Source organism: Anas acuta, chromosome 1 (assembly GCF_963932015.1).
Source record: "Anas acuta chromosome 1, bAnaAcu1.1, whole genome shotgun sequence".
Lineage (NCBI taxonomy): Eukaryota > Metazoa > Chordata > Aves > Anseriformes > Anatidae > Anas > Anas acuta.
The window spans coordinates 125,637,224-125,650,416 of NC_088979.1; the positions used below are offsets into that span (position 1 = coordinate 125,637,224).

At 45.8% G+C, this 13,193-nt stretch overlaps 1 protein-coding gene across 2 annotated transcripts in view; it reads right to left on the minus strand.

The window, feature by feature from the left end:
• Positions 1 to 2,386: 2,386 nt before the first annotated feature.
• LOC137865786 (alpha-2-macroglobulin-like) overlaps positions 2,387 to 13,193 on the minus strand; it is a 39,617-nt gene continuing 28,810 nt past the window's right edge. For both annotated transcript variants that reach the window (XM_068701228.1, XM_068701218.1), the window contains exons 22-36: positions 12,109 to 12,160; positions 11,334 to 11,417; positions 11,030 to 11,206; positions 10,450 to 10,534; positions 9,761 to 9,917; positions 9,397 to 9,471; positions 8,505 to 8,670; positions 7,471 to 7,694; positions 6,723 to 6,941; positions 6,305 to 6,432; positions 5,860 to 5,950; positions 5,189 to 5,263; positions 4,651 to 4,753; positions 4,457 to 4,498; positions 2,387 to 3,508 (exon numbers count right to left, since the gene is read on the minus strand). In XM_068701228.1, coding sequence (XP_068557329.1) covers positions 3,483 to 3,508; positions 4,457 to 4,498; positions 4,651 to 4,753; positions 5,189 to 5,263; positions 5,860 to 5,950; positions 6,305 to 6,432; positions 6,723 to 6,941; positions 7,471 to 7,694; positions 8,505 to 8,670; positions 9,397 to 9,471; positions 9,761 to 9,917; positions 10,450 to 10,534; positions 11,030 to 11,206; positions 11,334 to 11,417; positions 12,109 to 12,160 — 1,704 coding nt within the window. In that variant the 3' untranslated portion in view covers positions 2,387 to 3,482. The remainder of the gene's footprint in view (positions 3,509 to 4,456; positions 4,499 to 4,650; positions 4,754 to 5,188; positions 5,264 to 5,859; positions 5,951 to 6,304; positions 6,433 to 6,722; positions 6,942 to 7,470; positions 7,695 to 8,504; positions 8,671 to 9,396; positions 9,472 to 9,760; positions 9,918 to 10,449; positions 10,535 to 11,029; positions 11,207 to 11,333; positions 11,418 to 12,108; positions 12,161 to 13,193) is intronic.

Sequence of the window (13,193 nt, forward strand, 5' to 3'; positions counted from 1 at the left end):
TGCCTTTTCTCTCTTCCCATCTGCAGCTCAGACTATGGTCTGAGATTTAGATAAAGAGCCATCCATTGCAAGAAAGTGTTTGGCAATTCCTCTGGAACACCAGGAGACAGACATTTTTGGCAGTGGAGAGGTTTGTCATCGTACTTGCCAGTTCTCTAGGAGGAAAGGGAATTCTGCCTGGTCCACTACGCCCTGGAAACTTGGATCCCTGCTTGTAAATTTGGGTGTTTTCTGCAAGACAGTTCTTGGACATAAACCTCTCTTCATGTAACTCCTGCGATTCCATGGTGAAATCACTGCTGTGCAATAGATGGGCTGTATAACCTGTCCGAACTGATTTTTCAGAACAGATAGAAGTGAAGGGAGGACCTGTGAAAGGAAACATTTCCCATTCTGGCACAGAAGACATTGTCTGTTTCCAAACAGCTGAAGTGAAATCAGAGGGGGACTGAGAACTTAACATCACCTAGAATTTCAAACAAGATCTACCTTCTGAGCCAAAATTGTTGCATTTTTTATGAAAACTTTATCTTATTCCCCTCAGAGGAGGCCCGTAGGACTATTTTATTCTTTTGAGTGATTTTCGTACAGTTTTCATTTTCTCCCCTTTGACAAGTTGCTGATCTTGCTTGACCCTAGCTGACCTAGTCTGATGTGTTACATGGAGTGAACAGTAGGTTAGAAGGTGTGATGGCCAAAGGAAGCATGACAGAGTGTTTTTGTAGAAGCTTTTATTTGACCAAATAACCGTGCTCTTTTGTCTAATGCTTATGTGTCAACCTTACTGTGCCTATAAACTCTGAATGGGTATAGCAACAAAAGTCTGAGTGGAACTTTTTCTTGTAATTGGCCAAATTATATGGGACAATTACCAAATTGCTTGTCTGATTCCTGAGTTACCATCATCTGGGTATGTCCTTTAGAAACAAAACAAATCAACCAGAGTGCTAGTGTGTTTCTAACTTTTTTCTAACGAGGCTTACAGCTAGGCTCACAATTAGGCTTAGAGTATTTCAGCAGAATTCAGATGAGAGGCCCTGGATCCCTATCTGGTAGTTTGGGTTAAACTTTTTGCATGTTAGTTACACAAATTATCACATACACTCTAGTATCCCAAAGATCTCTCCCAAAGATGCAGTAGAGATCAGCCCTAGCTCACTAGGTCATATGGCATGTGGTGTATTTTATTTGAATTGCTCTGTGTGCAGAAGTGCCTTTGAACTTTCCAATGATAGCTTAAGCAAACATATCTGTAGGAATCCCTCATGCAGCTTCTTTCATATGCACAGACCCAGGTTGTCAATAATATGTCACAGATTAAGCAAATAACATATTTATTTTAATGTTGCTTAAGCTCTTTGAGCTGTCATTATCCATGTGGGTGTCTGAAGACCCTCTTTCCCTTTTATGAGCTAAAAATCATAATTTTGTGAGGAAAGCAGTTTGCTCTGGCATTTTTTTTATACTTGTCCCCCTGCTTTGGGATTATTAGAATATTGTAGATACAGTATTGGAGGTACAAAGTCCCAGCTGAGACTGTTAGTTAAGGGCAAGCAGGTTCAAAAGTGCCAGGTGTGCAAACTTGTGCATGCAGACATAGGTTTGCAAATACAGACCCATCTACAGCAACCTGTAGATGGATGTCAACAGCTCCTTTACTTTCATTTGCTTTTTGGCAAGTAGTTTACCATGGTTATGTTGCTGCATCTTTTCTGCCTCAAATGAAACAAAGTGATCATCATGACAATTTAGTTTAAAAATGCGTAAAATGTCTGGAATATGTTCCATTCACAGAATTTGGATAATGGTTTTCTCCCAAAGAGTTAACACAATATTTTGTGGCTGCCAGGTTAAATTAGACAACACCTAATTGCTGCCCATGAGTAGCCACATCACTTATCATCTGGCTGGAGTTCCCTACCTAGCCCACATCAGTAAAGTAGTTTAACATCCCTCTGCTTGACTAGGATGTGAATTGTCTGTCACATGCTTGCAGGCCCTCCATGGCATATGACACAGGAAACTTTATCAAGGCTACTGTAGAAAAGCACAAGAATATCCAAATATTCCATTTCTACCCCCACAGAGCACGCTTTACATGCTTCAAAAGCAAATTGCAATGGTCTAAAATCAAAACAGTTTCATTCAGAAACCAAAAACTATGTCGCTTTTAGCACCTGGAAAATAAATTATGGTAGGAAATGAAATGGTTTTACTATTTCTAAATCAGATAAAAATGGAATTAGTATTCGTGCTCAATTATAAATTTTTCTCAGTGTTCTCTGAAGCCTGTTGATTTCATAGGCTTCTCTGAATATGAGGTATCAAAAAGGTCTTGGGTGAGTGAACACCAATCACCAAGAGATAATGTGAAATAATATTAATATTTAGCAAAATAGCTGAAGAACTTTATTTGTTTTCAGTACCATTGTTTGGATAGGCGCACTAAGAGAAAATTGGATGCAACAGCTAGCTGTACATACTTTGGATATACAACAAGCCATGATATCTAGCAATAAGCATTTAATGAGAATAAACAGTCACAACCTGGAGACACCTTAATTTAAGAGGTTTAGGGACAGTTTCACCAAAGCAACTCCATGATTTAAATAAACACGCTATTTATACTAGACTCAGGGTACTGGCAAATGCTTCTAGGAAGCTTCTAGGCCATGCTGCTTGCCAAGAGGGCTTTTACTCATACTCCCTGGGAACCTGGAAGAAGAAGCAGGTGCAACATATGGAAGTTTCCACAAGAAGGCCCAAACTTCATCTGGAGAACACACTATTATTATAAATTATCAGCTTAAAGCATAATACATGCATATATCCCTCTGGCCCTCCAATGTCCCAACACCCCTTGCATGTTCTAAGCTTCATATATAACTTCGAAGAGGGCAGACTGTGTATCTGCTCCCACACTTCTAAGAATAATAAACAACCCTGGAAGGAGTGGCTCCTGGGCACATTATTTCATGTAACGTTAGTTGACCATCCTGACTGCCTCCAGGTAAGTTACATGGATAGGCACCTGCAGAGGACAATTCAATCAAGTCATGGTTTCTAAGCCAGGGAAGAGAAATTGCTCTCAAGAAGTACCTGTCCTTCTCCATTGTTTAGACAGAATCTCAGCTAACAAGTTTGGAGTAAACATCTCGGAGAAGGCTACATTAGAAAAGCTGACCCTGACTTAAATCATCTTCTATCTTCATAACTGTCAGCCTTACAGTTCTGCACAGAGGCATGGCTGGATGGGATGCTCTTCAACCTAAGAAGCCAGACAGATTAAAGCTGTGACTGGAGATTGAGCAGCAAGAAACAGAACTGTGAATAAGCTGTTCAAAAATCATTGGTCAGTACAGTTAATTTGTTTGTAAAGTTCATTTTACATTCCTTGCAGGCACTATCCAAATGTCAGTCTATTCTCTCCATAGCTGGTGGTGACAGCGAGGCAGGTGGGGTCTAGCAGCTTGGAGTATTCCTCACACGTTGCCCTGATCTACTTCCTCTGCAAGGACGAGAGAAAATGGAAGGGGACAGGAGTTAGAGTGATATGATAATTCCCTCTCTCAAGTGGAGAGAAAGAGAGAGCAAGATGTATCATGCTGCAGTGTGCCAGCAGCACATAGGGCTTTGCCACATACAGCTGCTAAGCAGGCTGGGGTGCTATATTGTACAGCTATACTCAACCCCTCACCCCCCCCAAAAAAATAATAAAATGACATGGCTGTGTGTACACCAGGGCAGTTTTCTCTCACCATATGAGGGAGGCAAACCCAAGTTCTTAAAATGGACGAACTACTTCAATAGTAAGGGCTGTGCAGGATTCCTCCTTGATTCCTTCCTGCTGCAGGTATGGCTGTATACTCAGAGTAGGAAATGAGGGGCTACGAGCAGTACCATATTACAGCTTTGGTGGAAAGGTATACCATGCTTGGGCAGGAGGTTCTGGAGCACAGTACGGTATTATGGAAGGTCAGACCATGACATGCTGCTCTATGGGGTATATATCTTGGTGACCTTGATTTGTTCTATTGATTTAGACAGAGCGCTTTTGGCAAGCAGAGTGCCAAGTGTTTTGGAAGAGCCAAGTCCCATGATCAGAAAGATCCCATAGCTACACTAGCAGGAGCACTCAGGAAGAACCAACAGATACCCTGATGCCAAGGCAACAAAAATGATGTAAGAAACTCAAGCTCAAAGAAGAAGGAAATGGGGCACCTTCAGCCAAGCCAGGAGAACCTGACTGTAAGAATACAGGGAGAGTCAGTTTTCAATGAGACAACACCACTGTGCCTCTTGTGTTCACAGTTTTGCATCCAAAATCTGTGCATGTGCATTGGGAAAATTTCATTCAAAATAACTGTCAGACAGACATAAGCACTGAATGGAAAACCTCATGCATAGTGAGGAAGATGTAGAAAACTGAAGAAGAGAAGGGCTCTCCATACCCTACCTGTGGTGCATGGAGCTCTGTACTCCTGTGTGGCAAACTCATCTGGAAAACAGAAGGGGAAGGAGAGAGCAGGGCTGTTGGCTGGCATAGGGATGGGTGCCAGGGCCAGCTGTGGGTCCCCAGAGCTCCCATGCACCTCCACATATCCAACTCCCCATGCTCGTTCCCAAGGGCACCCCCAGACCCGCACTTACCTGTCTCGTAGTAGTCATAGACCTTCACCTGGGCTGGCTTCAGGCCCTGCACAGGGATGTCCCGCTCCACCGTGAAGGAAAAGCTCAAGGTCTCGGAGTTCAGCTGGGGAAGGGAAGCAGGGGAGGCTTAGGGGTGCCTCTGCATCTGCCTTGGTCCCTCCTGGTGTCTCCTCACTGGCCAACTTCCACTAGTGCTCTCCCTGCCACCAGTGCTCTGGGCCATGGGGATGTGTGTAGGACTACAGGCCTGGCTGAGGGGCAAGGGGAAACCCTGGGGCCTTTCCCCACACTGGGGGAGCCGGTGGCTGGTGGGCAGGTGTGGGCTGATCTGTGTGCAGGCACGGAGAGGAAACCTGCTGAGGGCTGGGATGGGAGAGTCATCCACGCAAGAGAGACAAGGAGACTGGCAAACAGGTTTGTTTTTCATGGTTACAAGACATGAGGTGCTTAACATTCCACTACTTCTTTGTCCATGTTATTGCCAATGTAATTCAGAGCTCCACCGTGTGTCCCTCTGCAACCCTGAGTTTGTCCTCACCTTTGCTATATACACCAGAACGTGGTTTGAGCTGACTTCTGTTCTTTGGATTTGGAAAGGCTGGATACTTGAAAGCTGGAAAGAGGATACAAGGAAGAGGTTACAGATCTGAAGGGATGTCACTCATCCTTCAACTCACTGAATCTTCTTCCTACCACAAAACTTTTTTTTTAATTTGAGGCTGAGAACTAAAACATGGAAAAACTATGCCCTATAGGAATCAGCAAATACTCTTGTGTAGAGCCCCTCACATTAAGACTTCTGGTCACAGTTCTGACCAGCTGACGCTGTTGCACTTCCTTGACAAGAAAAAAAAAATATAAAAAAAAGTAATGAGGGAATGGCATTTTCACAGCTATTGAAAATCTTTTGGGGCTCCTGAATACTTGAAATTGGGCCTGATCATCTCTTCCCAACTCTCAGGCTCAGGTCCACACAATACATTAACGCAAGCTACCAAAAGCGGTACAGGAGTGAGAAGGGGCTGTTGCTACTGGAATCCCTCGTGCACCATGGGAGATCAGTAGACAGGAGATGGGTAAAAGAACCAGGGTAAAAAGTGAGGCAGGGCTAACAGTGGAAAAGATACCAGAACAACTAAGGGCTCCTTCAAAAAAACGCATGGATTAGGGGCAGATATCCTCGGAGAAATAATTCGCATGGGCGCCTACCTTTCTTACTGAGGACTTGACAGGGATGAATCCCGACAGCATTTTCACATCAACAATCACCATGTTGGAGACGTTGCGCTCACCTGTGTAACTGAGGAACCAAGCAGCAAAGATTCAGAGCACCTCGAGTCAAAGCTGGGGGCAATTCCACTTCTTCCCTAACGCCTGACGTCCCACAGCTTCCTGGCAGCCCAACACCTTCTTCTCCAGCCCACTGCACTTCCCTAGTCACCTGTGCCACCCCTCACTACTGCAGCCCTGGGCTCCTCACACAGCTCCACCCCGCAGGACGCCCCCTTCCTCCACAGCCTCCTCCCAGCACGGCTGCTTCTGGCGCACCTTGCGGGGGCTGACCTGCCCCTCCCAGACTGCCTCACCCTGGACCACCAGAGCTCCTCCAGCTCCCATGGCTTCCCAGGAAGGCTCAGACCAGGCACGGACTTACCTGACATTTATGCCTATGTTAAAGACCTTGTGGGCCTGGGAGTCCTCGCAGGTCTCTGGGGTGGTGTACACATGGAGCGTGAAGGGCGCGTCCTCCTGCGTGGGCTGCACGTTGTACCTCAGGCTCGTCTGGGGGAGAGCCAGCAGCTCTGTGAGAGTGGGTGTGCGTGCACAGCCCAGGAGAGAGACCATCGCCTACCTGCCCAGCCCTCTCTCTTCTCCCTTCTCACAGCTTCCTCACACTTCCAGCACTGTCCCTCCTGCTCTTTCTCCCCCGCACAACAACACTTCTCTCCTCTGCCACAGCCTTCCCTCACACGCCTCCCCTCTCCTTTGTCCTTGTTGTCCTCTCCCTGGCTCCTGCTGTCCCGGGGAAGGGGCTCCCCTCCCGGGACAGCACCAGCCTCCACCACCCTCACCTGCAGGTAGACGCATCCTTCACCAGACACCTCTGCGCTGTACTCCCCTGGCACCTGGGGCAGGGGTACGCGCTGCAGCAGCAGCCGGTTTGAGGGGTCCACTTGGAAGTCTTGCTGGAAGTCCCCTCCAGACCTCAGGGTCACTTGGGAAGCTGTTCCGCTCTTGGCGTAGGTGACAGCTCCGTACAGAGACAGGGCCTGAAGAGCCACCACTGTGTCCTGCAAGAGACGGGTCCCGGCACCCAGGGATGGCCGCGTTAGCCCAGTCAGCCGTTCCACAACCCGTCCTCCCAGAGCCTGCCCTTTGCTGGCGGTGGGCACCCTCTCCTCCATTCTCCATTTTCCCCACTCTTAAGGAAGGAGAGATGGAAACGGTGAGTTTTTATATGGTTCCATGCTCTCGCTGTGTCCTCTGCACAGCACTCGCTTGACCCTCAACTCCCTGTTGTGGAGCTCTGTGGAGCCTTCAAAAGCATTCTCCACAGGGGGAAGCAGCACCTGCATGCGCATACACAAACTGTGGTGAGGACCCCAAATTGCATTGTCACTCATGCCACTGCCATTCTGTCCCTCTGCGTCAAGAAAGCTAGGTCATGAATCCAAATATCAGTCACTCCCATGCTACAGGGCTAACTGCGGGGGTACAGTTCCTGCCGGGGCAAACCTTACCGTGCTCCTACCTTGCTCTCTGACACGCTGACACTCTCCTGACATTGACGTGTGAGCTCACGGGAGGGGAGTTGCTCACCTGGGTGGAGGAGAAGCCTCCATTGGGATTCTGCTGACCGCTGATCCACTTTGCAATAAGAGATGCAAACGACAGCTCCTGCTGGGAAGGTGCCGGCTGTGTGGTGAGGTGAGCGAGGAGCACATAGGCCGTCATCTCCACTTCAGCAGAGGGAGCTCGGTAGTGATAGCAGGGGAGATCAGCCACCATCTCTTTCCCAGGCCGCTGCCAGTGAACAGATCCATCTTCGCAGGGGGCATGGAGCGGGCAAAGAAGACAACAAGGAACAGTTACTTGCAAAGGAGTTACTGGCCCTGTTGGTGCTGTGGTGAGGACAGAGCCCCCAGCATGCAACTACAGGGTGAAACAGGAGCAGAGAAATAGCGCCTCACTCGTTGCATGGTTACAACTAGTCTAGGAGTGCTGAGGTCCTGTCTTCGCACCAGGATACCGCTTCCACGCTCATGGAGGCATTTAAAGGCTTGAACACCTCATGGAGCCAGAGATCTACACGGAGCACCGGGCTGGGACACCGTCCCAGTTTGAGCAGAGATGCCCGGGTGGGGCAAGTAACAAGCTCCGTGAGGAGCAGGGCTTGAGAGCCACCCGCAGGTGCAGAAGGCAGAAGGTGCTGGTGGCGCTTCCTTCAGCACCGTGACAGACAACGCTTGGGCAACCTGACTGCCCAGGCTGACTTTGCCAGAACACTTCTGAGTCTTTATGCGGTTTCCTGCAAGACACGGAGCTTACGCTAGGGCCTCTGAAATGACCCGTATGTTCGTCTTCTGTCTCAGCATATCTCTCTCTTCCCTGGTTTATCATCCTCCATACTATATTCTGTGTCTCCCCTCAGAGCAGAGAAGTGGGACTGGACACTGAGAGGGACCTGTCAAAAATGCAACCACCTTGCACAAGTGTTTCCTCTCTCTACACTTTTCCCCACCCACACAAGCCATTTCCTGCACCCACTGCCCCACCAACAAGAGCCGTTTTGTCAAGGGAAAAGATAATATCTGTGGGCTGGAAGAAAGCAATGTCCCACCAGGAGCGCTCACCCTTTTTCACTGCTTCCTTTTCAAGCAAGCCAAGCATTGCCTTCCGCTTCTCCTCCATTCCTGCCAGGGCAAAGGTGTACGCCAGCAGTGCCTTGGTGTACACGTGATTTTCTTCTGCATTTGCTGCCGTTTCCAGGCAGAAGAGAGCATTACGCACCACTGAGTGCTGTGGAGAGGGAGACAGTGAGGCTGGGCAACAAGCTCTCCCATTGAATTCTATCATAAGAAAACAGGAAGAATAGGTCCATTGTACACATGGACCCTTGAAAAACCCCACTGCTCTGTCTGATGGAGATTGTACCATCATGTATTCCTTCCTCTCCATGTCTTCTACCCCAGGTATCAAATGGACAGCCAGAGGCTGTTCCTTATTTAGTACCTTCTCTCTTCTAATACATCATGTTTCGGTGTTTCTTTTCCAGTTTTTGATTTTAAAAGTGGGAAGTAGGGCTCTAATCCTTCTGCCTAGGAAAGTATTCATTGCCTGACTGATTGCATGGGGTGTTGTGCCAACACAGTATGCTCTTTCTAGTGTTCTGGTAGGAATGTACAATTTCTACAGAAAAGGAGAATTTTTTGGATGTAGAAAACCTATCCGTGTCATTTCTGGGATTTAAATATTATTTAACTCACAGTTAATCCATGGTGTACTCTTTTAAGTGAGCAAAAGCAAGATCCTTCACAAAAGAACTTAGAAAAAGATTAAATGAAATGTTTATGTGGGAGACAGGATCGAACAAGGGAGGAGACTGGAGGAAATGTTATTCCAGTCTGGGCTTGAAAAGAAAGAATATTCAGACAGTATTTCCTCTTTAAAAGGTAAAGGGGCTTGATAATCTGTGGGGGCCTAGTAGGGTAAATTACTACCAATAGTGACTCAGGTGATACATACAGTTACAGGCAGAGGAATCTCCAGCAATGCAATAGTGATGTAGGCTGTCAGTGAGACCTCATTGTCCACTCCACCCTGCAGGGAAACACAAAAGTAGATGTCATTCCCACAGAGCACCACTGACTTCTCCCTGTGCTACGCTATCTACATCATGCAAGGACAAATTCTTCCTAGCCTCCTACTTATCGTTAAGTCCTTCAGAAGTTGCCATTGGCTTCTTCCTGCTTTTTTAATAGTTCTTATACATAGATTCCCCCTCCTTCCCAATCCCCAAGTGCTGATATATCTCTTTTAGGCTGGCTGACTTACAGTCAACTTCCAGCCTCACAAAGCTGATATGGAGCCAAACAGGCAGATATATTACCTTCATGGCATTATTCAGGAGCGTCCCAGAACTGTGGAAGCAACCATTCTCCTTCTGCTTTTGAGTGAGCCAGATCAAAGCATCCTGGATGTGCTTCTCATATATGAAGATGTATGGCCGGGCCTGGGCAAAGGACTTGAGGACAAAGGCTGTGAGCCTGAAAGCAACAAAGGGAACTGAGACAAACAGCCCTGTATCCATCACCGGTGATGGGGCCCATGCAGATATCACTGTTCCGGAAGAAAGCAGTAGAAGCTCCAGAACTTGGTTACGTGGTCTGGATGGAAACTGCAAACTAGCTTAGCAATTTGTTGAGACAGGGACCAATGCTAAAGGTAACTGCCATTCACAGACATGAGGACTGTGGGTAGGTGGGCAATTGCATTCTAGGGATTCATCAGCATCTGTTAAGAAGAGCTTGCTTGGGCATCCTGAGGGTCATCCTTACTTGAGCTGATCCAGGGTATTGGGGAGGTAAATAGCTATCAGTGCAGCATTACAAACCTAAAGGGGATCTCCCTTAGCATCCTTCCTTGTTCCATTATCCCACATGATTATTTATGATGTCATGATTATCCTTTCACCTACACCTACATTTCAGCTTTCACAATGACCAAGCACAAGAGGACACTGAGAAAAGGGAGAGGATGAAGAGCAGAAATACAAAGCCAGCAGAACTGAAGTCTTACCAGGTATTCCCAGCCTGCCCAAATTGGGGCCCAAAGGTGCTATAAGAACCATCCCAGTGTTTATAGTTCAATTGCCTTTGATACCCTGAAATGGAGAGCAGAATATTTTTGTTGTCTCAGTACTTTTCAAGGAGTCATACAAATGAAATGTAGTAGAAATTGTTCTGGCTGTAAAAAATCAGGCCCAGCCAAAGGTGAAGAACACTTCTGAAATCTCAGTTCTAAAGACCTTCAGGGGCCTGCGATTCAGTATAAGCAGCTGCCAAGGTTACTGGTTACATACTGATTTATATATTTCATAAAACCCTTTTCTTATAGAAAAGAGTTATTTTATTGCCAGTTCTGGACTTTTTCTATGTTCCTGTTTGGACACTGTCCTCTCTCACCCTGCACCTCTACCTGAGTACCAAATTCTTTCTTGTAGGTACTGTGTTATATGCACTTGACCTCCTACAGTATCATGTTCCCTTCCAGAGAATGCACTAGGAAAACCTCCCACAGATCATACATGACAGTGGTAAAGTGTCCTTATCCTTATGCCAAGGAAAGGAATTAACAGAGAAGTCGTGTCCCAGCTCACCGCTCACTAAGTATCCAATGGCCTTGGATTTGATCTCCTCACTCAACTGCCCTGTCTTGTTCAGATAGTCCAGGACATAGATGTTGGGTGCAAACAGGACCATGTTCTGTTCCCCGCAGCCAAATGGCATCTGGAGGAGCTGATGCAGGTTCTGCATGGAAGTGCCCATGATGTCGCCTGGGTAATGAGAGATTTTCAAGGGCACATTAGCATAATTCAGGGCTCAGAGGTCAACTATGCACAGGTTGAAAAAAACATGGCAGTGTTTTAAAACAGCATGTGACACTGAGAGTACTTCACTTACCTAGCACTGAGAAATATGCTCTGGCTGAACCATCCACCACATTCTCTGGGAGAACTAGAGCAACTGTCTCTGACATAGACTTTTCTGGGGAAAAAAACAAAACAAAACAAAAAACAAAACAAACAAACAAAAACAGAAACAAACAAACAAACAAAAAAACAATAAGAACAACGACCAGATCAGTTTGGTTAGGCTTCCTGATTACGTCTACATGTATGCGTATCAGCTAATGGGTTGAGATACCATTCACTGCACAGGGGTTTCCTGCCTTCAACAAATCCATTCATCTGCATTTTTGTTGTGGAATCCTCCTATCCTGCACATTTTCCATTAGGCCTGCAATACTCTCACACACAAAATGTTATGGATTTCTACATTGCACTATCAGCAGGCCTGGTTTGGAAAATACACTTTCTAGCCTATTTTTCTCGCCTCTCCTGCTTTGGTGGGCAGGCCTGGCAGAGTTCAGTTTGTGATTTTACTTACATAGAATTAAAGACATTAGAGATAACCCTAATAAATACCAGATATTCTGTCCCCACAGGGACCTAGGCAGCCTTACTTCCTAAGAGCTATGCTTCTGGCTCTGCAATTGCAGAAGCTATTACAATCACAGCTGTTTAGGAAGAATTAGTTTCACTACCAGTTGGACATCCATGTAGCTTATTCAGTTTCATTAATCCTTATAATTTTTAAGCCTCATTTTCTCTTTATGTCTTAGTCTTTTCTTCATGGAAAAAAAAAAAAAAAGTCCTAGAAAGAAATAAGCTCTTACCAGATGCACAGATCACAGAGTTATATGTAGTTTCCACCTCCATCCCTTCTGGCTTTGGGGAAGAGGGAAGAAAAAAAGAAAAAAGTGAGAAACAGACAGAAAAAGAAATAAAAGAATTATCAACAGAGAAACTAAAAGGGACACTAAAAAGAAAATAAAATACTTGCAAATTCTCCTGTAGTAATTACTTCATCATAATGCAAAGCCTTTAGAAGTTGCTTACAAAGACATTCCTCTGCACACAAAACTGATGATAGAATCATAGAATCATAGAATGGGTTGGGTTAGAAGGGACCTTAAAGATAATCTAGTTCCAAACCCCCCAGGCTATAGGCAGGGATGCCACCCACTAGATCAGGTTTGCCAGGGCCCCATCCAGCCTGGCCTTGAACACCTCCAGAGGTGGGACATCCACACCCTCTGTGGGCAACCTGTTCCAGTGCGTCAACACCCTCTGAGTAAGGAATTTCTTCCTGACATCCAATCTAAATCTCCCCTCTTTCAGTTTAAAACCATTCCCCGATGTCCTGTCGTAGATACATGAGCAAAGAGTCCCTCTCCATCCTTTTTATAAGAACCCTTTAAGTATTGAAAGGCCATGAATGAGAGACTGTGTCAAAAGCCTTACAGAAGTCCAGGTAGATGACTTTTGTCATCTGTAACACAGATATGTTCCTTAGTCCAGCCTAGCGGAACATTTCAGACTGTTTACAGTTGATTGTGACACTACAGGATATTCATGCAAGAGTTTTGACAGGTGATAACTAAAGCACTCCAATGTTCCCACAAGTTACATATTAGAAAAACCAAAATTTAAATATACGCCACTCAACTGGTGATTTTTGACCACATTTAATGAGGGTAACTTCTGTTCCTCTATTTCAGAAAAGTCTGAAAAGAAGACATATTTTCTGTTGAGGTGATCTAGAAGATTCGATATAAAACTAAGGAATCAAATCTTTACTAGAAAATATTTTTTTTCAGAGTTTAATTTAGTAAGACCCCCTCAACATTTTTTTTATCCTCCAAACAGGGGACTTGCCATTCCTTCATTACTGGTTTCCAGCTTTTGCCAAAAGATTTTT